This window comes from Tigriopus californicus, chromosome 10 (genome assembly GCF_007210705.1).
Source record: "Tigriopus californicus strain San Diego chromosome 10, Tcal_SD_v2.1, whole genome shotgun sequence".
Taxonomy (NCBI): Eukaryota; Metazoa; Arthropoda; class Copepoda; order Harpacticoida; family Harpacticidae; genus Tigriopus; species Tigriopus californicus.
In genome coordinates this window covers 952,560-975,466 of record NC_081449.1, presented here as the reverse complement: position 1 = coordinate 975,466, position 22,907 = coordinate 952,560, and the positions used below count along the sequence as shown (strand labels likewise).

The following is a 22,907-nucleotide window of genomic DNA, read 5'->3' as shown; positions in this document are numbered from 1 at the left end:
ATGATTAAATATCTTAAATTTCATCAAGTATTTGGGATAGTTTTTAAATATTTTGCTCATTTTTTTATTCAAATATTTCGCCTCTAAAAGTTTGACTTTTTCGGTTTCGGAGTCTATAGTGATGAGGCAACACATCGTTGGTCTGCAATGTACCGTCGCAAAAAGATTGGCCACATCAATGCTTTAAATAGCTCAGGACAACTATGAACCATCATAAAAAAGAGTTGCTCATTAACGCATAAGATGAGCTCTTTGAAATTCCTTTGTCTGACAATAATACTACTGAACATTTCATGAAGTATCCATGAGTTCTGAAACAAGCAAGTAAAAACCAATGCAATACCAAGGAGAAATGTGAATCACTCATTCTTGTTTCCAGGTTCATGTAAGCATACTGCTTGGACCGTCTGGAATTTCTTTGTAAAGACATCCAAGGAGATGAATCCGGCATTGATCCAAAGCAGGGTTGTTCAAAACATACAAATGTATATTTTCATTGTTGCCAATCTTCTTGTCTTACTTGCATTTTTTGTTCACTTGCCTGCTTCCATAAAGCGGTCTTCCTTTTCCTTGAGTGTTGCAAAAAGTTTCCTGAATATTTTTTCACTTTTCCCATGAACCACTGGAGTTTGGACGGGGATGGTAAGGTTGAAAATTAGCAACTCCAATTCAAGTCAATGAATTAAATTCTTCTTCAATCTTCATTCTTCTAGATCCCTGCAATTGCGTATTTCAAATGTCAGCTCAATCAAACGACTGAGTCCAAAGTTATGCCCTCTCAAAGTGCAGTACATAACAGAACACAGAATGAATGACTTAGCGCTCTTCTGGTAATCAATTACCACAAGAGCGCTAGTTCGTTCATTCATTGAAGAGCTTTGTTTGTAGTGCCTTTTGAGACGGCATAACTTTTGATCCAGTCGCTCGATCGAGCTGAAAATTGAAATGAGTAATGCGTTAACTCAATGGCGAAAAGCTAATTCCCAAACCAAGCGTCCCCGTCCATATTCCAGTTGTTCATGCTTTTCCAATTCCTCTGAGCGGGCTGACCAACCTAAAGGTAGGTACCTAAAGCATCCGGAATTATGGGCTCTTGCGATTCTGTTTGAGTGAAAAATCCTGACAAACACACCCAAACACATCAATTCCCTCCGGTCGCCATTTGCACTGTTGTTAAGCTGATAATTATAGGGATTGATCCAATCTGAATTTGAAACTTGTATGGTGGTCTTAAACCATTCACGGTTGTACCCACAACAATGATAAAGTTTTTGTGCAAATGCCAAGACTTTTAGTAACGATTTTCTGTGTTTTTGAAACAAAAGGAACAACTTTAGTAAAATGTCATCAAACATTGATCCACTTAAAACCTACAAAGAGATACTTTTGTAAAAATGTAACCAAGAGATGTTGGGAGTACTGATGTGATCAATCTGCCTGCGCTTCAAACTTTCAAACCAGTACTGCCAAGTTTGATCCAAGCTAGATTTTTTTAGGTCAAGGGAACGTACATTTTCTGACCTAAATAAAGATTACATTTGCATCAAATTTGACTACAAATTGCTCCGGTTATATCTTAAAGCAATTGCCAAGATATTTAATATTCATTTTCTATGCCTAAAATAAAAATGAAAATATTTCGCCTTTTTTTAAGAAGGTAGAAAAACCCGAAAATAGTTTGCAATATAACTTAAAACTAACTTAATGTCAATATTTTGCAATTGTCATGCCATACTTGAAAATCGCAACTTTAATCAAGCTTGATCTTGAATTTTGACAAAATTCTATCAACGTTGAATAAAAAGATCGCTAGTGCCTAGAAATTATTTACTGCAAAAAGTGACAAATTTGAACATTTAACTGTCACATGTATCGTTCAAATATTTTAGGAAAATGATAGAATAGTGTAGCTTTTGGCACTTAACTAAAATGAAAGGCAGTTTTACATGCTTTGTATGTTTGAAGTGACACTTTTTGCTACCTTTAGCTTTTAAAGAAATCCTAAAAAATGAAAAATGTCATTTCTTGTCGTTTTATTGAAAAATTAATATTATGCCTTGGAAATAACTGGAAATATAATCAAGCCACTTTTTGATCTTTTAAGGCATGAAACGCAACTTTTGATATCATTAAGAAATGGGGCTAAAACGATGATTTAGGCCTTACCTTGGATCGGTTATCACCCTCTATCCTTTTTGAGAGGGTACAGCGAATCAGTCATACAGTCATTATGCTCCGGTTTTCACTATTTAATTGTTTGCAATTCAAGATTATTGACAGTGGAATCCAAAGATCGTGAAATAGTTTGCTCTCTTTCGCTCTGAAGTTGTTAAAACACCTTTGATTCACTATCAAGGAGTGCTTGGATATTTCTGGCAACCACTGATATAGAAAATATTTTGGAACTTTACACGAATTCACCTCACTCGTAATTTTTACTCTCGCAAGTCAAATTTCTTTGTTCATCCTTTTTGTATCACCCGTTTAGCATAACCTAAACTTGGACAACGGAAAACTTGAACCATAGGGAAGAAAGCGGGTTGACAAGAATTCTTCCAGCTAGAGCTTAAAACTTGGATAAACGTTATTCTCCACCGATTAGTTGGCGGTGCTCATTTTTAAATTTGTGACAAATTTTTAGAAAGGTTTGGAGAGAGAGTTTAAGGGCTATTAATATCGTGTTAGGTTAGGTTGGGTTAGGTTAGGTAAGGTTAGGTTAAGTTTAAAAAAGTAGCACCGCCAATTAATCGGTGGAGAATAACGTTTACCTAAAACTTGCCATGTTCCTCATTATAATTTTGAATGTCTATGGCGAGTGAAAAGTGGCAAGTGGCTCGGATAGCGTGACTAAGATTTTTTTTTAGTTTCTATTTCTGAGGCTGTGTTCATTAGTTTCTAGATTTTCTGTCATACTATTCCGGCACATTTGGCGGGCGTCAAATATGTCCAGGGTAACGTCGTCCATGGTCAGCGTGATTCTTACAGTGCAACAACGTTCAAGAATTTGATCGACGTAGGACAAATGACCTCGAGCGGTTTCTGAAATACAAAGACATCAGTAGGGCATGTCAAGTAAAGGAAATTTCCAGGAAAAGTGTGGTCCGGCACCCTGATTTTGGGCATTTTGGGAGGGAGAACCAAGACAAACATCACGGTCAACTCTCACCATCCGCTCATTGAAGTTTCAAAACTGGAATGGTTTTGAGTGAGCTGTGTTACACATCCCAACAAAATGAACATGATTGTTGTAATTCGGTGAACGCACTATCAAGTTGGCTCAATACCACTATGCTTTTCGCCAAGACGAACGTGTTAAAATGAAATAAATGTCAAAATGCAATGCATGCGCAGTGCGGTTTGGCTGGGCATGTTGTCTTTGATTTTACTCCATGGAATAACGTCAGTTGTTCATGAACGCATGCGTTTGACAAGCCCTATGAACACTATGGTCTGAAAATTAAGCCACCCCAGTCAAGAATAAAGTCCCCCGCGTCTACAATAATCATCCTGTGCACTGTTAAGACTTATTGGTGCTCTGATGTACAGAAATATATCTAATTCAGCATTGAAAACCGTTCAATCACGCGATTCCTTCTCCAAAGGGAATTGTCAGCAAAATAAGTTTACGTGCCTAAGAACTTCATTTCTAAAACACCATCAATGAAAATTTAGAGCACATTGTTTTATTGTTTGTTTTTTCACGGGCTTTGCCAACCGCTACATGGAATGTAATCCCAAGTATTATTACAATGGAAGGTTACAAGTTCGTCTATTTTTTAACTTTTGATCTTTATATATTTGGTCTGCCAACAAATTTGAGTTGGTAGACTAAGCTAGCAGTCCTTGAATGTATGGTTGATCTGGAATGCTAATTGAAAGTTTGTCTAAGTCTGACTTGAAATACAGTATGTTACCGGATCAACAACGTAAACTCATATTTCCAAAGATTAATCACGATTTTCAATATTGCAAAAGTAAAAGAGTAGGTTTCTTTTTGCTGCATTAATTCAAAATAGCTCAAAATGATGTCTAGTTTGCTCTGCCTTTTGACACCAAGCTACTCTTTCTTCATTTGTCGTAAAAATGTAGTGAATTTGTTATCTGTCTCCCCCGGATCCAAAATATGCATGAAATATGTAACTAAACTTGTTTTAGGACCTACATGGGACGGCGCAAATTTTGGTAGTGATTACTGAGCCACACTTTGTCAACAGAGTTTATGTTGCACTGCCTTGGATTGGCATCTTTGGATGCATGTACCATACATAACAAGAACTTGTCAATGTGTGGGATATAAAGAGTCACATGATGCTTGAGAATGGCTCTTAATCTCTTAAAAGGCGTAACTCTGACATCAACGCGGGGCCATTGCTTGAAAAGACGCCTCTGAGGTCTCGCAGGTCTTTTTGTGTACACGATGCATGCGAAAATTTGTATTGCATATGTAATAACTTAAATTTCCCCGTCCACCATTCGCAAATGGAGGGTACTTGAATGCATATAATGACATTTTTAGAGTTGCTAGACAACTACTTCAAAGAAATCAGTATAGACACTCGACCAAGCTAAGTCAAGGGTCTGCGCCCTTTCTTAGTCTGGGTGGATACAAATCCGTGTTCGCGTTTCTTATGATTGTAGAGCGACGCTTTGTTGGTAAATGTTCGTCCACAATCCTTGCACGGGAACGAGGGCTTGATCCCCTGATGAACTCGTTTGATATGATCCCGTAGTCCCTGAATATTGGAATACTGTTTTCCACATTGGTCACACTGATGGAAGAGAACCAATTCACTGTCGGCATTGGTGAGACCTTGTTCCCTAAGATGCATCTTTTGGTGATCCAAAAGGACGCCTTTATAGTTGGTGCCATAGTCACATTGGGTGCACTTGAACCGTTCAATCCCTTGATGCTGTTTAATATGAGCGTCAAACGAGTTCTTCGAGAAATAATTCTTGCCACAATAATCACATTGGTACAATGTGTTCTTCTTTTCATATTCATTCACGGCTTTCGCCGAGTCATAGGGACAATCCTGGTAATGGACGTTGAATGCCTCGGGATCCTCTTTTAAGCTGACGAGCTTCGAACAACTCGGGCATTTCACGTCCGAATTGTCCGGGTGGAAGTTGATCATGTGGGACGAGAAATCGGAGGCGTAATGGCACACCTCATCGCAAGGTTTGCACTCGAAAAGACCCCAGGAGTGCTTGGTTCGCATGTGAACCGTCCACCTAGAATCGGCCTTGTACGACGCTTGGCAGTGAGGACACACGAATAAGGTCCGCTTCTTCTCGACCTTGCCATCTTTATGCTGAATGGTGTCAACACCATGGGTGTGAGGCTGGAGCCGTGGCACGGCTTTCGAATGGGACTGATATTGGTGAATCATGAGATCATAGTAAGTGAGACAAGGCTGTTGGCATTCATCGCATCGGTAATCTCCGAGTTCGTGGTAGAGCTCTTTATGACGGTGAAGTAAGACCATGCCGTTGTAGACCATATCACACATGAGACACTTCCTCGGCACTTTCATGCTCTTCTCTTCCTCCTCGTCTTGGACATACTTGAGGTAATTGGGAGCCGTGACCGCATGGTAGTCAAAGGCGTGTTTCACCAACTGATTGAACGTGACAATGTCCTCACAACACTCCGGACAACCTACTCGCCGTTTGTCACGCTGATGTTTGTGGTAGTTGTGGAGGGACGAGAAAGTTTCCGAACAATGGTTACACGAGTAGATTCGCTTGTCATCCTCAAGGTCGCCGCTGCCACTCACTACAATCAGGTCTGTCTGGGGTTCCTTTTTGGCCTTGGTTTTCTTTCGGGTGGTTCGCTGACGCTTCTTGGGACGGATTTGAAATTCCTCTTCGGATTCAAACGACAAATCCACGTCCCCATCATCAACTACGTGTTCGTGATTATCCTTCAGTTCGGTCAAACCCACGTCCACAAAATCGGCCGGGGGAAATTGGGCGTGGGCAGCCTCCTGCTCTTCCTCCGCCTCCTCACTTTTGAGACCCTCGAGCTTGAGATCAAAGTGGGCGGAGGTCGGTTTGAGTGTGAGTTGATGCCACGCCTCTCGACAGGCGGGACAGATGTACGAACCTGGGGCCTCGGTCTTGCAGTCATCTTTAGGAAAGTAGGTTTGACAGCCGTGGGCCACCCGTCGTTTGTACGGATAATCCAAGGTTTTGAAATTCCGGTTGTTTCCATGAATATCGCGGGTTGGAAACCCCTGGCACACCCATCCTTCCTCAAAGACCTGTCTTAACTTGGATGGGATGAGATTCAGGTCCAAAACGGTGCCCCAATCAATGTTCTGACCTTGGGCCCGGTGAATGTATTTTCCCGTGGAGACCTCAATCAAGAAGGACTGTGTCAAATAGGGATGGCCATCGGCATCAAAATGATCGAACCGATTTCGATGGAACACGATCCAGTCCTGGATGACCACGTGCCAGAGATTCAAGCGCTTCTCAGGCGCCGCTAACTCGGCGAGCAACCACGCTACATCCATTCCACCGTTGGCGGGTCAAGCTAGTTAGTTATGGGCCAAGCCGAACCCAGCAGGAGTCGCCCACGATGGATGGATGGATGAGTGATGGCATGAATAGTCACAGCATAATCAGAGCCATTAACCTAAAAGACATGATTGTGACATTGCATTCTCACACCCACTGGATTTTCGCATACACGAACCATCTGATTTCACGTATATATGTATATAGTATGTCATGCCACACTTAGCGAGTCTCCTCTCCAGTAGAGGTACAAGCTCCGGTACAAGCTCCAGAGCTAGTAGCTAGGCTGGCTCAACAGCCAGAAGGAGTCCATCACAAAGAAGGAGTCACATTCAGCTGCACAGAACCATAGAGTTAAGAGAGTGCTCTCACACGGAATGCGAGCCGCCACATTTTCCATGGATACTTTATAAATCAACCTGGTCAGCCGATTGGCGTCCAATAACGACTAAATCGGGTCAGACAGGGGTCAAACTAGCAACCTTGAGTGTGACCCGGCAGTTCAATAGTATTCCGTCACTACTCAATGCACAACCTGGTGTTGGTCAATTAATTTGCATTGCTCCAAGATTTTTTCAAGAACTAATGGGCTGTTTTTGACTGAGGCTAATACATTTGAATGATGTTGATTTTAGCATGTAATTGAAAAATTGAAACATAGAACATCAAATACTAGAGCCTTGAGAACTTTGACTATTTCAACAAAGATGTTTTTTGGCAAATCTTGATTATGCTATACTACGAACTTCAAGAAACCAAGAAACATGGACTGTGAACGAGCTTCCTGCCAAATCGGCCTGCCCTTGGTTACAGCAACTCTGGGCCATTTTTCGAACTAAAGCAATAAAAAGAAGAAACGTAGATCCCTTCAATTAAAGACAGATCGTGTTTGCAAGTGCAGGCCGAAAATTGGACACATCCCCAAGCATAGTTTTGGACTCAAATCTGACCAAGTTCTTGTGTTCAACCAGATCTTGTGGTCCCATGCAATGCTTCATTGGAATAGAGTGAACGGTTTAGGAGATAAGCATTTTTTGCTTCCGTTCGCAATCCATATCTTTTTGAAAGTCCATGACTATGCTGATATACACTGAACTTACATCAAAGCTGCCAGGTGCTTTAGTCATGATTGGAGCACAGTCCGTCAATACTCCCGGAAATTCTAGGATTTTTCCACCATTATCACCACCATCAGCTGCAGGTGGCCGTTGAAAAGCATCTCACATCTCTAGAGATGTCTATGGATAGTAGACTCCGACGACTCCGACCCTGATTCAAGGCCAAATCCCAGTTTGATCCACTGGGCAGGGGCCGTCGGGGCCACTCTCGTGCGTGTGTGTGGCATTCGTCTCAAGCCTAAACAAACGGATTGAACCTCATTCAGGACCAGGTCCAACTGAGTGGGATCTCCGTGCCCATGGATGACATCCATTCGGCCTTTAAGCTAATACCTGGCCATCGACCCTTAGCACACACAATTGCTCTCCGTTCCCACTGACAGAAGTGCGATTCCGTCCGCCCATTAGCACACCCGGGTCCGCCTCCATCGAACGCGGTCGACGTCATGGACCTTCGGAGCCTGTTGTTGGCCCGCCTGGCCGCCCGGGCGGCGCCGCTCAATGTGGTTCATGTGGGGATAGAAAACTGGATCGTGTTTTACCGCGATAGCTTCGAGCGCTGGGACCCCGAGGACGACCCCTACGCCCCCAGTCAGATGTTTCTGATCGAAATCACCACGGGACGATACGTTCATCGGGCTCAAGGCCATAAGGTCGATTGTGGCACATCCCAAGACTTGGATTTGCTTCAAGCCAAACTGACGGAGGCCTTCCAAGAGGCGCGGGCTTGCCAGGGTTGGCCGCCCGCCCTGACCGCAGGCCCTCAGGCGGGGCCACCTCGATTGAAGGCTGTCGATTATCCGTATCCTCGGCGGGTGTCGCTCCAATGTCAATTCCTGGGCTCCCAGGATCAGGGAGTGAAGTGTGAATCCGAAGCCGCCCTAGATCATGGCCGTGGTCATGGCCCTGGCCCACGATTCATGTGCCATCCCTGTCGAGAAGCGGGACCGGCTGGCCCGCTGAGGGAAGCCGACCCGGCTAACGCTCACAACTTGGAGGCCTTGATGCATGTGAAGGCCGAGATCCATCCGCCGGAGGAAGAGGAGAAAGATCTGGACGAGTCGCAGTTGTTTCCCTCGGATTTGGCCCATGTCTCGTTTGATGAGCTGGATTGTGATGCCTCCGACCTTGGCTTCGATTACGACTCCCATGAGAATGAGGACGAGAACGAGGACGACGACGAAGACGAAGAAGCCGACGAGGAGGAGAAAGAGGCACGTGGGCCCAAGAAGAAGAGGTTGAAAAAGGCCAAACGAGAGCGGGAAGACGACGACTTGGGCCAATATCTGCCCAATGGTCGTCGCCGGGTCTACGATTGCAACCATTGCTCGAAGACGTTCACCTCATCGCCGGGCTATCACAAGCACATGAAACTGAAGCGAGGCATGAATTGTCGGGAATGTAAGAAACGAGTCATCACCTTCAACGATTTGATCAAGCACGTGTCCGACAAGCATCCGAGCCAGTTTGAGGAGTACCTCAAGTACGGTCAGTTCGATGAGGACGAGACTCGCATGCATGTGCCGCGCAAGTGCATTCTTTGTGATATGATGTTCAACGGAAACGTGTTGCTCTACCGCCACAAGCAGTTATACCATGAGATGGGCGACTACAATTGCTCGGATTGCGGTCATCCTTGTCTCACCTACTACGATCTCGCTATCCATTACTACCAGGAGCACGCCAAGGCTCTGGAATACCGGAAACCTCACAGCTACGGCCTGGATATCGTCGCCCACAAGGATGACAAGATCGAGAAGAAGCGGGTCAAGTTTGTGTGTGAGCATTGTCAGGCCTCGTACAATACGGATCCCGGGTGGACCTTGCACCTGCGAACCCATCATTCCTGGGGACTGTTTGAGTGCAAGCCTTGCGACGAAATCTGTCATTATGCCCACGAAATCTCGGCCCACCAGATCAATTTCCATAAAGACAAACCTGAGGTCACGTGTCCCAGTTGCTCGAAAGTGGTGGATCTCAGGGACGATCGCGACGCATTCAATCAGCACTACAAGTCCTGTCCCCACGTGGCCAATAAGGCTATTCAAAAGAATAACGGTGAAAAGAAAAGCATGACGTTTCAGTGTCACTATTGTGGAAAAAACTACAGCTCCAAGACCTCGTTCGATTCGCACATCAAGCAACATCAAGGCATCGAGCGGTTCAAGTGCTCCCAGTGCGACTACGGGACCAACACCAAGAATGTCCTCTTGGACCACGAGAAGATGCATCTCCGGGAAAAGGGCTTGACCAACGCCGACACCAATCTAGTGCTCTTTCACCAGTGCGATCAATGCGGCAAACAGTATTCAAACATTCAAGGCCTACGCGGCCACGTCAAACGGGTTCATCTGGGCATCAAGCCTAGTTATCCATGTGCAGATTGCGATCTAGTTGTCAGTTCCAAGTCGATGCTCTATCGACACAAGCGAGAGATGCACGGATTCGTGAACAACGTCAAGAAGAAAGGCCGACGAAACATTGCGGGGTTCGAAATCAAGTAGATGAATGAACACGGTGTGGTGTGATAGATGATGTTCTATTTATTCAGTATTCAGTTGAAGCAAGAGGTCGCGTATCTTGAAAAGACACACTCGATCTGTTTCCATATTGGCGAAGAAATCGAAGTGGTTCCATCCGTCGAAATCGACAATTTCGTTGTAAATCACGTTGGGAAGTCGGTCCATAAGTAAGGCTGCGTCCACGGGATCAGCCAGATCATCCGCGTTGCCCACAAATAATGCAGTGGGAGCACTCACCTAGGAGCCATGTCAAAGATATCCCTCCATCCAGGCATGACTAGCTCAAATGATGATGAAACATTCTCACCTTGGAAAGATCGTATTCCGGAGGTGTGTCTTGGCCATACTCTAATTGATTGCGAACCGGTCCGTAATCGTAGCGGGCGAAACGATCCTTGTCCAAGAAGAGTTGCGCGTAATGGACGAACGTCTGGGTGGACGTGCCTCCGGGCAAATGATCCAAATAGAACGGGATCATGCTCACGTTCATGTAAGAATAGCTCACTTGAAAGAAGGCGAAGAAAAGGTTCGAGCACAAACTCGCACCCACCGGATGTTCGTCATCGCAGACCTCATGAGCGATGTAGTGCATCAGATCAGAGGAGGGCAAGAATTCGTAGATCCCTGAAAGAGAGACCTACATGTTTCTCTTCCTTGCTCCATTAGTGTCGATAGGGTAGCCAGCGTGTATGTGTCTCCATTTGAATACCTAACTCATGGATGAGATCCGTGATATCCTCAGCGGCCTCGGCCAACAAGAAAATCGGGTGGGTGGCATGACCCATGAAGGCCGGTGGACCCATGAGTACGCCGGCCTTGACCTTGGCATTGTATTCAGGCATTTCCGAGAGTAACACAAGATATTGACTGGCGCCCATCGAGTATCCAACCACAAACAATTGATCGAAACTCGTTTGCTCCAAAATGTAGTCAATCTCCGCCGAATAATCCAAACGTCCTGTCTTGTCCCAACCGAAATCCCAGAACGCCTCACTTCCCATGCCAGTGTCCAAAGTGGTGTGGTTCTTGGACCACGTGCTCCCCCGAGTGTTGCCCATCCACACATCAAATCCTAGAATGACCCAAGAGGGTATTCAAAGTCTAGAGACACCTCTTGCATTTGCTTCGTTACCGGCATCAGCCAAGACATAAGCCAAAGATTTGGTGGGAGGCCCAAACGCGAAAACCGCACTGGTGCACAAAAGACAGTGCCCGAGGAACACGGGGGTCTTCTGGCCTTGTTGCCCAGGATCCTGCACCTCGTCTCTGCCTCCAGGAATCCGATGCATGGTTAAGATATATCCATCCGAAGTGGTGACCTGATGATCTTCTACGGGATATCCCCAATATTCGATCATTTCCACCTTGGGTTGAGATTCAATTCGAAAACTGGCCTTAATAGAGCAGGTATTTGATTGAGAGGGAGGGTGGGTGTCTTACCACAGTCATAACCGGAACATCTTGAGTGCCCACAACCAAGCCCACGCTTAGTATAAGGAGCAAACCAATGGATTGCGGATTCGATACCATTGCGATCGCGTCAAAAGCCCCCGATGAAGTGTGTGAACGTGTGTTTGTGTGATATTGACCTTTCTGTTTATCTCGCCCTTTCCTTCAATTGCTGTTTTTTTTCCAAGTTCAAATATTAATTGGTGCATATATGTCCTGTTCAAATAAACAAGGATATTTACGTCGCGCATCAAATTCATTTTCTACGGGATATGTCTGGAGTAAAAATCTCAATCTTGGTTTATAACAACATTTATGCAACGATTGTCAATTCTGACGCATGGCCAACATGGTGTTGATTTCCCAAACAATGTTCCTCATTTGGTCGATGATCTCTTTGAGATGTCGGTTTTTCAAGGTCAGTTGATGGGCCAATTCCGAATGCTCCTCCAACGCCAGTCGGTAGGCGTCGCCTAAAAGAAAGAAAGAGTTTTAAACCGTGAATATCCAGGCCTGAAATGTCAGAGAGCTCTTGATCATCTTACCCCGTTTCTTCTCTAATTCAGTCTTCAGATCGCGGGAAGAAAGGTTGTTTTCGACCTTCAGTGGAATAAGAGTCTCGACGTTGGTATATTCCATGCCTACTGTGTATTCGTTGGCTTTGCCCCAGCACAAATGGAGCCGTTTGAAGAGGAGAGCAATACCTTTTAGCACTTCTTGCAGCCTTTGTTGCTTTTCTATCGTAATTCGATCTATAATCAAAGAAATTAGGAAATGAACTGGTCTTTAAATCATAAGCGGGCAAGTGAGTACATACAAGCACTTTGTAATTCAGTCATTGTGGACATTAAATTTGAACACGATTACCTGGATCTGCTGCACCCACTGGAGGCGTTAACGATTTGAGATAACTAAACACCTCCTGGATACGACTCACAATCTCTTGGACGGTCTCTTGGCCTATACGACAGAGCGTAGCTCCATTGAACTCTTTTCCACTCTGCTGTTGTTGTGGTTGCTGCTGTGGTTGTTGTTGTTGTTGTTGTTGTTGTTGTTGGGGTGGCGGAGGGTGGGGTTGAGAAGAGACGGAAGAATTTTGTGCCGTACCTGGGGCGGGCGAGGGAACCGAGGGTGTGGTCGCCCTTTGCGGATTGTTGCTCCCTGGACCAGACGTCATGGTGGGGCTAAAGAGAGAGAGAGATTGGAATTAAGATTAAAATGTATGTAATTAATACCTAACTGATGCCTAGGTTTTTATATACACATAATGTAGCACATAGAGACTAATTAACTATTTATGTTTTCGTGAATGCCTCTAACTTACATCATCTTTTGTGAAAATAAATATTAAAACAACCGAATAAAAATTTACTTTTCATACTGGTTTGAGACCTCTTCAATTGTTGGTTTCCCCCCTAATGGAGACTGAGCGCCCTATTCAGGGCGCCGACAATGAATTAAAGGCCCGGGCCCAGCCCAGCCTGGGACCAACAAGTGTCTATAGAGGGCCAGACATGCCCCAGTAGGGCCCCAAAACCATTGAACCGTGGACATTGAGCCTCGCTCCTACCATGGCCATGTATAATGGAGTAGGTCGAGACTTACTTGTAGTTGGCGGAATCGTTGGGATGGGCTTGGGATCCGTCCGAGGCGCCCATCATATCGACATCGCCGCCGGAAGGATTCGTAGTAGTATTCCCCGAGACAAAATTACTATGACCCAAGTTTGAAAAATCCGGGTTGCTGTTACTCCCCATCATGTTTCCTCCGCCACTATTTGACTGATGTTGTTGTTGCTGTTGCTGTTGTTGCTGCTGTTGTTGTTGTTGCAGGCGCATCATTTGTTGTTGCTGTTGGTGTTGCTGATGGTTGTAGTTCATGGTGTTGTTGCTAGGTTGTGGCGACATATATCCCGGCGGTCGATTAAGCGGACCCGCGGTTCGAGCTCCGCCCCCACCGCCCATGGGCCGCATCAGGCCCGTGGCCAAGTGGGGCTGAGGCGAACCGGCCCGCATATTGTAGTAGGGCTGGCCCGGACTGGCCAATCGTGGCCCACCCGGAATCAGACCCATATTATTGGTGCGCAAAGGTCCACGCACCCCTGGACCCCCACCGCCGGCGTGGCTCACGGGCGACATCATAGGACTGCCGGCTGGATTGGGTGACATCATGGGGTTACCGCCCCCCGCCCCACCCCCCGGGCCCATCATGTTGGCATTGGCCCCGCCATATGGCGACTGATTGCCCGATTGTGACATTAACACCGGTTGAGACGGGCGAGTTCAAACTGATGAAGGACTATCACCCGCTAACCTAACTTGTACGCTCGTATGTAGTACGAACTAAAATCTCACAGATGGCTGGGGTTAACATTCAGCGTTGCCAACTGATCAGTGCCGTTGGAGGACAACTCCCAGCTCCAAAGTAGCTTTGGGAGGCCATATTTGGACATGGCAAGTGAAGAAGAATTAAAGGTAAAAAGTAGTGCACCCCCATTAATTAAGTATTTGATAGAGCTTAGACAAGCATCACATCCAACCCGCACCTGGATCTCTATTTTTAGGAGGAACCATCCATTTGTGGGTGTGATTAGCGTGTAAAAGTCCCAATTTTCAGAAAAGAGAATCAAACCTAGAGCCTGTCCTCCTCCAAATCCAATAAAATCCTCAATAATTCAGTGCGTTGTGTAATATTTCTTAAAAACTTTAAAAAAATCACTTAAAAAGAATAGTTTTTTGGGTGGTTAGCAAATGGAATTAAGAATGGAATTCCAAGTAAGAAGACACAACTATTTTGTTTGTTCAGAAGCCCTTGAACCAAGGGAGTGGACCGCGTGGACACCAGCAGAGCTAGACCAATATTACATTTTGTCAAAGCTCTTACACGGATGCTTAAAGGAAACAGGCAGGAAGGTACATCATTTGGGTAAACGTTATTCTCCACCGATTAGTTGGCGGTGCTACTTTTTTAATGTGAACCCAACCTTATCAAACCTAACCTAACCTTACCTAACCTAACCCAACCTAACCTAACACGATATTAATAGCCTTTAAGGTCTCTCTCCAAACCTTTCCAACAGTTTGTCACAAATTTAAAAATGAGCACCACCAACTAATCGGTGGAGAATAACGTTTATCCATCATTTGAGCTCAAACTGGCACTGCACACCTTTTCTCATGTTCATAATTTCCTTTATCTAAACTCTAGACTTTTTAAAACATTTGATGTTTAATTTTGCCATAAAAATAATACTTATTTCTTTTTAAATCGCTTTTTCATACCATATGGCCACATCCTTCGTTAACTTGTGTACGCATATTCTTGAGCATATATTCCTGAGGTTCTGGTTGAACAAAAGATGTTTTCACCAAAAACTGAGTAGTACAAGTTTCTTTTATTTGTTCACTTTTATAGGACATATTGTGGAAGAAAGAAAGTAAAGGAAAAGGCAGGTGAAAGATATAAAAATAGCACGAAAGTAGATGCTAATAATCTATAAAAATAGAAACTAAAGGGGAATTCGTCATGTTGTTTTCAAGATCAAAACATTTCATGTTTGATAGGAGGGCCGCACGTGTTTTTATGAAGTACCACAAGCGGCCTAGCTTAGCCAATTGCCATGCCCAATCCTCCTATCACAGGTATGCTTCGTCTGTTACAGAGTTCGATGGCGACTAGCTCTCTAGTCATCATACCTAGAGGGATAGAATCATAACCATCAACAATGTTCAACTCACTCATGTGAATTATAGTAGGTTGCCTCATTTAAGCCTTTAAACCAGCAATTTAAATGCCACAAAGTATTGCTTAGCGAGGGACATACTCAGAGTAACATAACGGAAAGGGAAGGCTTTCATAATACCCCACGTCTGCTAGTCGGCCAGAAAATATGTTGAAATCATGATAAAAGGACAGGACATACATGACAATGACAAAGGTCGGAGGCCATGATTTTCTCAATGCCATTAATTCTGCGAAGTTGCCACTTCTGAAATTGTTGGCATCCGAGGAGGGTCTCTAGGAACGCTGATGGGGTTTGTTATTGTTTTTGAGTGGCGGAGACGAGAGGTTGTGTGAGTCCATCGATACTTAAGCTGAGCATAAAACGGAAAGAGACAGAAGCACACACAAAGACAATGACTGGGTTGCTCAGAGCCATGATGCAATTGGGTTGCTGAGGAGGAATAAAGACAGCATGAAAAAATCAATACCCTCACACCTGAGTTGCTTTTCAGAGCCCATGATTTGGATCGCGGTCCATAGCGCGTGTGACCGAGCCGAGGATCAGAATGGACAAAGTATTTTATTATCCGACGCCAGATTAAGGGCGACGAATCTGACCCGAGCTGGATTGCTAACTCATTCAAATAAAGAGGGAAAACAGAATGGATGGGCCAGACCTTATATTCCAATAGTGGAGGGGTTTTTTTTATAGTCGATAATTTGAGTGGCTTGATACGAATAGTCTGCGCCCCATCTCCATTCTCGGCCCGGTTTGAGACTGATGAAAACCGTCACCCTCCTCGGCTCAACGTAAACAAAATCCCAAAGTTGTGACAACACGTGGAAAAGCCCGTGTGAAAAGCATTACTGAAGAAGCACGGAACTAGGAATAAATACGGCTGGGTGCATTAACCGGGCCTAATTCCGTTTATTGGACGCATTACCCACTCAAAGACTAACCATGGGCTTTCGCGGTGCGGGCGGAGGCGGATTTCGAGGCGGACGAGGCGGAGGGGGTGGATTCCGCGGGGGTGGACGCGGAGGGGGTCGGGGCGGTCGAGGTGGATTTCAGGTAAGAGAGATGCATCAGAACTCATTTCAATCCTGGATGGAACTGAACCTACGCTGAACCTGCATAGTATGTTCTGCGGATGACCTAGTACCTAGTCCATAATTGTAACTCGAGTGGCGATTGATTGCAGGATTACGGTCCGCCGGAACATGTGATTCCCTTGGGTCAAATGACGCACACGTGTCAAGACGATTTGGTGCTCAAGGTCAACCAAAAGGACGTGCCCTATTTCAACGCTCCGCTCTACCTGGAAAACAAGCAACAAGTGGGCAAAATCGACGAGATCTTTGGCACGCTGCGCGATTACTACGTGTCCGTCAAACTGGGCGAGGAGACCAAGGCCAAATCCTTTAAGAAAGACCAGATCCTCTACATTGATCCGGCCAAACTCCTCCCGCTCCAACGCTTTTTGCCCGGCGCGCCCAGTCGTGGCGGTGGACGCGGCGGAGGACGGGGCCGAGGGGGAGGACGTGGGGGTGCACCTGGTGGTCGAGGCGGCTTCCGGGGTGGCGGGGGCGGAGGTTTCCGTGGCGGATCGGGCGGCTTTCGAGGCGGATCGGGTGGTTTCCGTGGACGAGGCGGATCGGGTGGTGGCGGCTTTCGCGGGGGTTCGCGCGGGGGTGGCGGAGGCGGTTTCCGTGGTCGCGGGCGAGGGTATTAAAGCGTGTTCACATAAGTTTGTCTATTTATGTGTTCGAGGAAAAATGCATTCAGATCACTCGTGGCTGACTGGGAATATCCGTATCAATAAAATGTGCTATGTCTCAATCAATGGGTCTGGATTTACTTCAGGGTTTTATTTCATCAAAGCTTGTACCACGGCCTTGGCGTTCAAATTCTTCAAATCCGTGTACGTTTGACCCGTGCCCACGAACACGATGGGTTGTCCAGTGATATAGGTCATGGAAATGGCCGAGCCCACCTATCCAAAAAAGAAAGAGGCGGTCAAAAGTTGACCTGATTTTCCAGTCCCTACCCCAAATGCGTCTGACCTTGTCGTCGATAGTATCAAATTTAGTCAGAACGATGCCGTCGATCAGATGGGGATTAGCTTGCGAGGAATGGTCGGCCAATGCCGCATTGAACTTGACCAATTGATCCACGGCTTCATTGCCCACCAAAGCCTCACCTAGTTGAATTAATCAAAGCTTTAGTCCTGGCCATGCCTCCTGGCCTCATCTAGCATGACGGAAACAACCAACTTACCCACGAAGAGAACCAAATCGGGTGCATTCACGGCGATCAGTTTGGCCAAGGCTCTCATGAGCGGCTCGTTATCCTGCATTCGACCGGCGGTATCCACCAGAACCACGTCAATCCGGTTGTTGCGGGCGTAGTTAATGGCCTCCAAAGCGATCCCTAAGAGACATTCAAGTTAGTTCAAGATTTCATGACCGAACTTGAGGTCCATTCTTCTCACCGGCGGCGTCCTTGCCGTAGCCCTTCTCATACAGTTCCACTAAAGGAACGCCTCCATTCTCGGACGCCGGATGCAGGTTGTTTAATCGTCGAGTATGAGTCCTCAATTGCTCGACAGCCCCGGCTCTGCATGATTACAAGAGCAGTTTATGGCAGTTAAGTAGTTTTCCACATTTAAAAAACAACATGCAATACCTGAATGTGTCACAGGCCGCAATCAAAACTCGGCATTTGTTCTCAATCAGCCAAAAGCAGATCTTGGCCAAGTTGGTGGATTTGCCGACTCCATTCACGCCGCAGAAGGCCATAACATAGGGTCGTTTGTTGGCTTTGGCTTCCATCACATCTCGAATGATGTCGATTCGACGTTTCGGCGTCAGCAACTTCATGAGCGAGCCATTCAGAGACTCTTTCACGGTCCGATGGATAGTAGAGAACGTGCCTTTGACGATTAAAAAGAGAAAAAAAATCACCCATGAAAACGAAAAGATCCTCGGATCCGGAAAAGGAAGCACTCACCGAGGACTTTGCCCTCCAAGTTGTTGGCCACGGACTCGCAGAGTTTCACGGCCACATCGGAAGCCACATTCTTGGAGATGAGATGATCTTGCATCTTGACAATCACGGGCTCAATGTCCTTCTCAGTGAGACTCTTACTACCCACCAAAGAGGACAATGAGCTCCACAGACCACCACTTTGGGTATCATTGGCCTTGCGGCTCAACAACTCCTCGTCGTCGTCCGAAGAATCTTCTTCAATCTGTTGAATGGCTGGAAATCGAATCTCTCTTTTAACGAATCTATACCAAGGCAACCCAAAGGTTCATCGGCTCAACTTACTTGCCGACGCTCCAATGACGGACGAGTCGGGCACGAACTGGGCCATTTGATGGTCATCGTTGATTCCCCCGTGTGCACCCTCTTTGGGCCCACGTTCCAAATTTCGGGCTTCCTCGCCGGTGGCCCCTTTACCTCCGAACATGAACGGATCCCACGTGGTCTTGGTCTTGCCCTTTTTGTCAGCCTTGGGGCTTTTAGCTTTGTTGCCTGGAAGAGGAAGTCAACAGGATCATTCAAACTCAATCCAATCCATGGGATCACTCCCGGATCTAGACCGGTACCTTTCTTGACCAGTTTCTTTTGGAGCGCGCTCAAGTTGGCCATGCGAGTCTCTTCGTCGAGTTCGTTCTTATTGTCATCCACCGAGGAGGAGTTGAGGCCGTTGGCGGTGGCTTCCTGGTCCTCGCCTCGTTTGTGGGACCCTCTCCCAGGCCCATCTTTTTTCTCAATCATGGACGCAATGGACTTCTTGGACTTGGAGGAGTCCTCGAAGGTGCGCATTTCGGTTTTCCTGCGATTCTCTGAATGCTTGGCATCATTTTCAACCAGTTTCAGCGTGCGTTGGAACTCAGCCGAGAAATCGAACGAATGAAAAAAATTCGACTCTTTCAACACGTTGAGATACTTGTCGCGGAAGCGCAATTGTATCTCATCCAACAGCTTGTCCAGATAATACAAGGGTAACATTTTCTGATAACCCGCTATGAAAACCAAGTCAAACTCGTTGTCCAACTTGTATTTGAGCGCCAACGAGCCGGATTCATAGGTGCAATTTTTGGATGCCATCTCCTAGATTCAGACCAAAGGTGAATGGAGTCTTTTGAAATTCGCTACTCGAGTTCGATCGTGGCATGGTGGTTGGGGTCTTAATCGACTTACTCACCTGGAGTAATACGGTCTTGATAAATGCATTGACGGCGGGTCGAAATTGGGCCCAATCTGATGCGAAAATGTCCTCGGCCCCTTTGAAACACCACAGGAGAATCCCGCCCCGGGAAAACACGGAAAAGAAGTCCAACATGACGAGGGAGGAGGATCAATCTCGCTGCAAGACAATAACCAAGACACAATGACAATCAATACTGACCAGTCTAGCCCATGGCCAGACACCTGCTGTCACAAGATAACAGGATAACACTTATCTCACGATTTTGATACTGCCTCTAGTCTACGCTGACAAATTGACCTTTGTACGGACTAGATTTAACAGACAAACATTTTTGGGCAATTTTGAAATTCAACCCCTTAGACTTGCAGGCGCCACATAGCCCAATTAGACCATTAGATACATGGTAGGCGGGTCCAGCTAGCACCAATATAGAGGTTAAACCCAAAGCCCATCCCGTTGGGCTTTAGTTTGGGCAAAAATTACGACTCAAGGCCATATAAACACGGGCCTTCTTAGTCCACGGGCCAGCTCAGTCAGCTTGATATGTGTCATTCTACACTCTTATACTCTTCCCGCCAGTAAAACAACGACCTGGTCAGTAGAGAATTGAATCGATTCCCATTTCAAAATTTGATCCAATGAAGCCCGTCAACTGTATTCAGCCCTCCAATGACTCTCCTGAATCGGACCCACAGAGCACCCATGGGGGCTCGATTCTGATTTACCTTGGGCTTTAATCGGGGCTCATGAAATCCAATCAATAATGTCTGGCCAATCTGACTGACGTGTCTTGAGTCGGACCCGTTGTTGAGGTCTGTTTTGGTCTGTCCCTTTAAAAGATCAGCCAGGCACGTCAGAACTCACGTCAGAACTCAGGCCTGACTCAGTTTGCCCAGGGTCAACATAATCAACATTCACTTTCATGGCGGTAGAAATGAAATTGGTCTGTGGCTGAGAGTCACCCAGTTATATCCGACTCCTAATGCCGTATTAGTCTCCAGGGACAATACTCTCCGACGAAGTCAAAGCCCAATATGGGTGTTTTTGTGATGGGCTCACCATTCATATCGTGATTTGACCCCCTCTGATTTGCTCCGGATCAGTCTCTTTGGCGTCCCTGATAAGAGGAGGCCCATAAGCTGACGTCAGGTCTGCGTGGAAGGAAACGCCAGTCAAGGGCGCAGGAAGTTTGGATGTTCATAATATAGCCATTGGAAACCCAAAATATGCCTTCCATAACGCTAGTTGAATGTGTAGCACACAATAACCTGCAATGCTCAGTTTTGATACATTTCTCATATTTTTTTTTTCCTCTCCAGTCAGGGAATTTTGACATAGATTGGGTTAAGTCCACAGACCATATAATGACTAGACCTCGCATAGCGCGAGGAAAAATGCGAACACTTGCCTTCATCAGCTGGTACATAAATTTTGGTGTACAGTGACTCATGCTTTTTCATCCGCCAGCGTGGCCGGATTCAAAGTGAGCTTGTCACTGATAGCGTTCGTTGAAGGCCCAGCGATTGTAGGTCGTTACTACTGATCAGCCAGTCACCCTCCTCTTTTTTGGTGTACAGAGTTGTTGACTTAAAATCCACTTTCCTCTGCACTGAGGTCGGGCCAATGCGACATCTAGTCGTTAAATGATCTGTGGTTAAGTCGCAATTTCAGGACTCTTTCAGAAGAGGTGGCCAAAACCACGACCAGAGCCAGCCTGTCTGCTCCATATCAAATGTACTTGCATAGCCTCCTTCGGTTGCAAAATCAAAGAAATCAAAATTTACCTTTGTATGAAATTACTATATATCTGACATAGCTTTATTGCTCAAATATCTCAGAGAAGTCAAAATGAAACGTTAAACAGCATCATCATTGATGCATGCCGAGTGGCAAAACCTGGTCACCCTGACTGTTTGACCAGATCCTAGCCTGGCCAGACCAAGGCAGACGAGCCAGAGAGCCAGGCCCAACCGGCCTAAGGTTGCGGGCCGGGCTGTCGTACCACAACAATCGATCCTTGGTTCCAAACAAACGCAAACGTTCGAGAGCTCCTCACTTGGATTGGCAGAGCATTCCTATCTTTCTCCGCCCCGATCCCCGCCCATATCGCATCCACCATGGGCAAGGGCTTCAACAACTACATGTGCAAGAAGTTCTTCCACCCGGCTTCCAAAGACAACCTGAAACGCGTGTGGATGGCCCAACAGAAAACGGATGCCGAGCAAAAGAAGCAAGATGACCTCAAGCAACAATACGAACGTGAACAAGAGCTCTACAACAATCGCGCCCTTCTCTCCAAAGACTCCAAAGAGAAGCTCGAGGTCAATTTCCTGTACGAACCGCCACCGGGCGCCCGTAAAGAGGACCGCGAAGAAGGCGGACCCGAGGGCGAAGAGGGCGGGTTCAAGTTCGAATGGCAGCGGAAATGGGGTACGGCTCCCCGCGAGTCCTGGGCCAAGGGCGACGAGTCCATCAAAGATCAACCTTTCGGCATCCAGGTGCGCAACGTCCGATGCGTCAAATGCCACAAATACGGCCACATCAACACGGACAAGGAATGCACTATGTACGGCAAGGCCTTGGACTCGGAGGCGCCCGTAGAACGGGTGGATCAGCGCCGATTGCTGGACGAGATGAAGGAGGACGGCATGAAGATGAGGTGGAGCGCCTGGGACATTGATGACCCGCGAAATGCGGCCAAATACGCTATGCTCGAAGACCCGCAAAAGCGAAAGAAGGAGCGAGAGCTGAACAAGTTGGAAGCCGAAATGGAGCAGAAACGCCGGATGATTGAAGGCTTGAGCAAGGACGAGAAGAAGAAGCTCTTGAAGGACCTTCAAAGGGAAGAGAACCGACGCTCGGGTGGACATAAGTTAAAGAAGCACAAAAAGGAGAAGAAGAGCAAGAAAGAGAAGAAGGACAAGAAACAGAAGAAGAGCAAAAAGCGCAAACGACGACATTCCTCTTCGTCGGACAGCGATTCGTCCGATTAAACGCTAGTCTGATCTTGATGTTGAAGGTTCATGCAGAAATAAATTCAAGTTGCCGTGCTATAGTCACCCTCATGCACTATGGACGGAATTTATGTCAATGTTACTGGTCGTGTTTCTTTATTTCTATATTGAGGATAATTAGTGGTCATTTCATAGCGTGGCGTCATATTTATCATACCAAGAACCTCAGTAGTAATTGTGTGAGATCATGTGCGAGTCCGTCTTTCCCGGATTTAAAGCTTCCCGACAGCATTTGCCGTTTGCTCCCGTCTGGCCAGGTTCAAATGGCAAAAGATCTTCACACCAAGGTGTGACTTTCTCTGTGGTTTAGGTGTTGCGTGGTGAAGCACATTCCTTGTA

At 46.2% G+C, this 22,907-nt stretch overlaps 7 protein-coding genes across 7 annotated transcripts; 3 read left to right on the top strand and 4 right to left on the bottom strand.

The window, feature by feature from the left end:
* Positions 1–4,420: 4,420 nt before the first annotated feature.
* On the bottom strand, positions 4,421–6,799 carry LOC131888559 (zinc finger protein 57-like). The gene has a single exon (XM_059237441.1). The coding sequence runs from the start codon at positions 6,516–6,518 to the stop codon at positions 4,566–4,568; it is 1,953 nt and encodes a 650-aa protein (XP_059093424.1). The 5' UTR covers positions 6,519–6,799; the 3' UTR covers positions 4,421–4,565.
* An 885-nt stretch (positions 6,800–7,684) lies between these two features.
* Positions 7,685–11,852, top strand: LOC131888558 (zinc finger protein 62 homolog). Its single transcript, XM_059237439.1, has one exon. It carries the CDS (start codon positions 8,087–8,089, stop codon positions 10,142–10,144), a length of 2,058 nt encoding a protein of 685 aa, XP_059093422.1. The 5' UTR covers positions 7,685–8,086; the 3' UTR covers positions 10,145–11,852.
* On the bottom strand, positions 10,161–11,735 carry LOC131888566 (lipase 3-like). Its single transcript, XM_059237451.1, has 5 exons — positions 11,603–11,735; positions 11,295–11,526; positions 10,872–11,234; positions 10,470–10,786; positions 10,161–10,399 (listed from the first exon to the last, which is right to left on the bottom strand). The coding sequence occupies exons 1-5, from the start codon at positions 11,690–11,692 to the stop codon at positions 10,184–10,186; spliced, it is 1,218 nt and encodes a 405-aa protein (XP_059093434.1). The 5' UTR covers positions 11,693–11,735; the 3' UTR covers positions 10,161–10,183.
* A 55-nt stretch (positions 11,853–11,907) lies between the features above and the next one.
* LOC131888562 (mediator of RNA polymerase II transcription subunit 30-like) lies at positions 11,908–13,913 on the bottom strand. Its single transcript, XM_059237444.1, has 4 exons — positions 13,217–13,913; positions 12,479–12,795; positions 12,157–12,363; positions 11,908–12,084 (listed from the first exon to the last, which is right to left on the bottom strand). The coding sequence occupies exons 1-4, from the start codon at positions 13,867–13,869 to the stop codon at positions 11,939–11,941; spliced, it is 1,323 nt and encodes a 440-aa protein (XP_059093427.1). The 5' UTR covers positions 13,870–13,913; the 3' UTR covers positions 11,908–11,938.
* A 2,232-nt stretch (positions 13,914–16,145) lies between these two features.
* LOC131888570 (H/ACA ribonucleoprotein complex subunit 1-like) lies at positions 16,146–17,174 on the top strand. Its single transcript, XM_059237460.1, has 2 exons — positions 16,146–16,406; positions 16,537–17,174. Exons 1-2 carry the CDS (start codon positions 16,296–16,298, stop codon positions 17,065–17,067), a joined length of 642 nt encoding a protein of 213 aa, XP_059093443.1. The 5' UTR covers positions 16,146–16,295; the 3' UTR covers positions 17,068–17,174.
* Positions 17,175–17,182: 8 nt separating this feature from the next.
* On the bottom strand, positions 17,183–20,438 carry LOC131888560 (signal recognition particle receptor subunit alpha-like). Its single transcript, XM_059237442.1, has 10 exons — positions 20,280–20,438; positions 19,549–19,710; positions 18,947–19,454; positions 18,666–18,872; positions 18,345–18,596; positions 18,021–18,267; positions 17,827–17,951; positions 17,613–17,765; positions 17,399–17,535; positions 17,183–17,328 (listed from the first exon to the last, which is right to left on the bottom strand). Exons 2-10 carry the CDS (start codon positions 19,684–19,686, stop codon positions 17,203–17,205), a joined length of 1,893 nt encoding a protein of 630 aa, XP_059093425.1. The 5' UTR covers positions 19,687–19,710; positions 20,280–20,438; the 3' UTR covers positions 17,183–17,202.
* Positions 20,439–21,556: 1,118 nt separating this feature from the next.
* LOC131888603 (corepressor interacting with RBPJ 1-like) lies at positions 21,557–22,650 on the top strand. Its single transcript, XM_059237502.1, has one exon. It carries the CDS (start codon positions 21,672–21,674, stop codon positions 22,545–22,547), a length of 876 nt encoding a protein of 291 aa, XP_059093485.1. The 5' UTR covers positions 21,557–21,671; the 3' UTR covers positions 22,548–22,650.
* Positions 22,651–22,907: the final 257 nt, after the last annotated feature.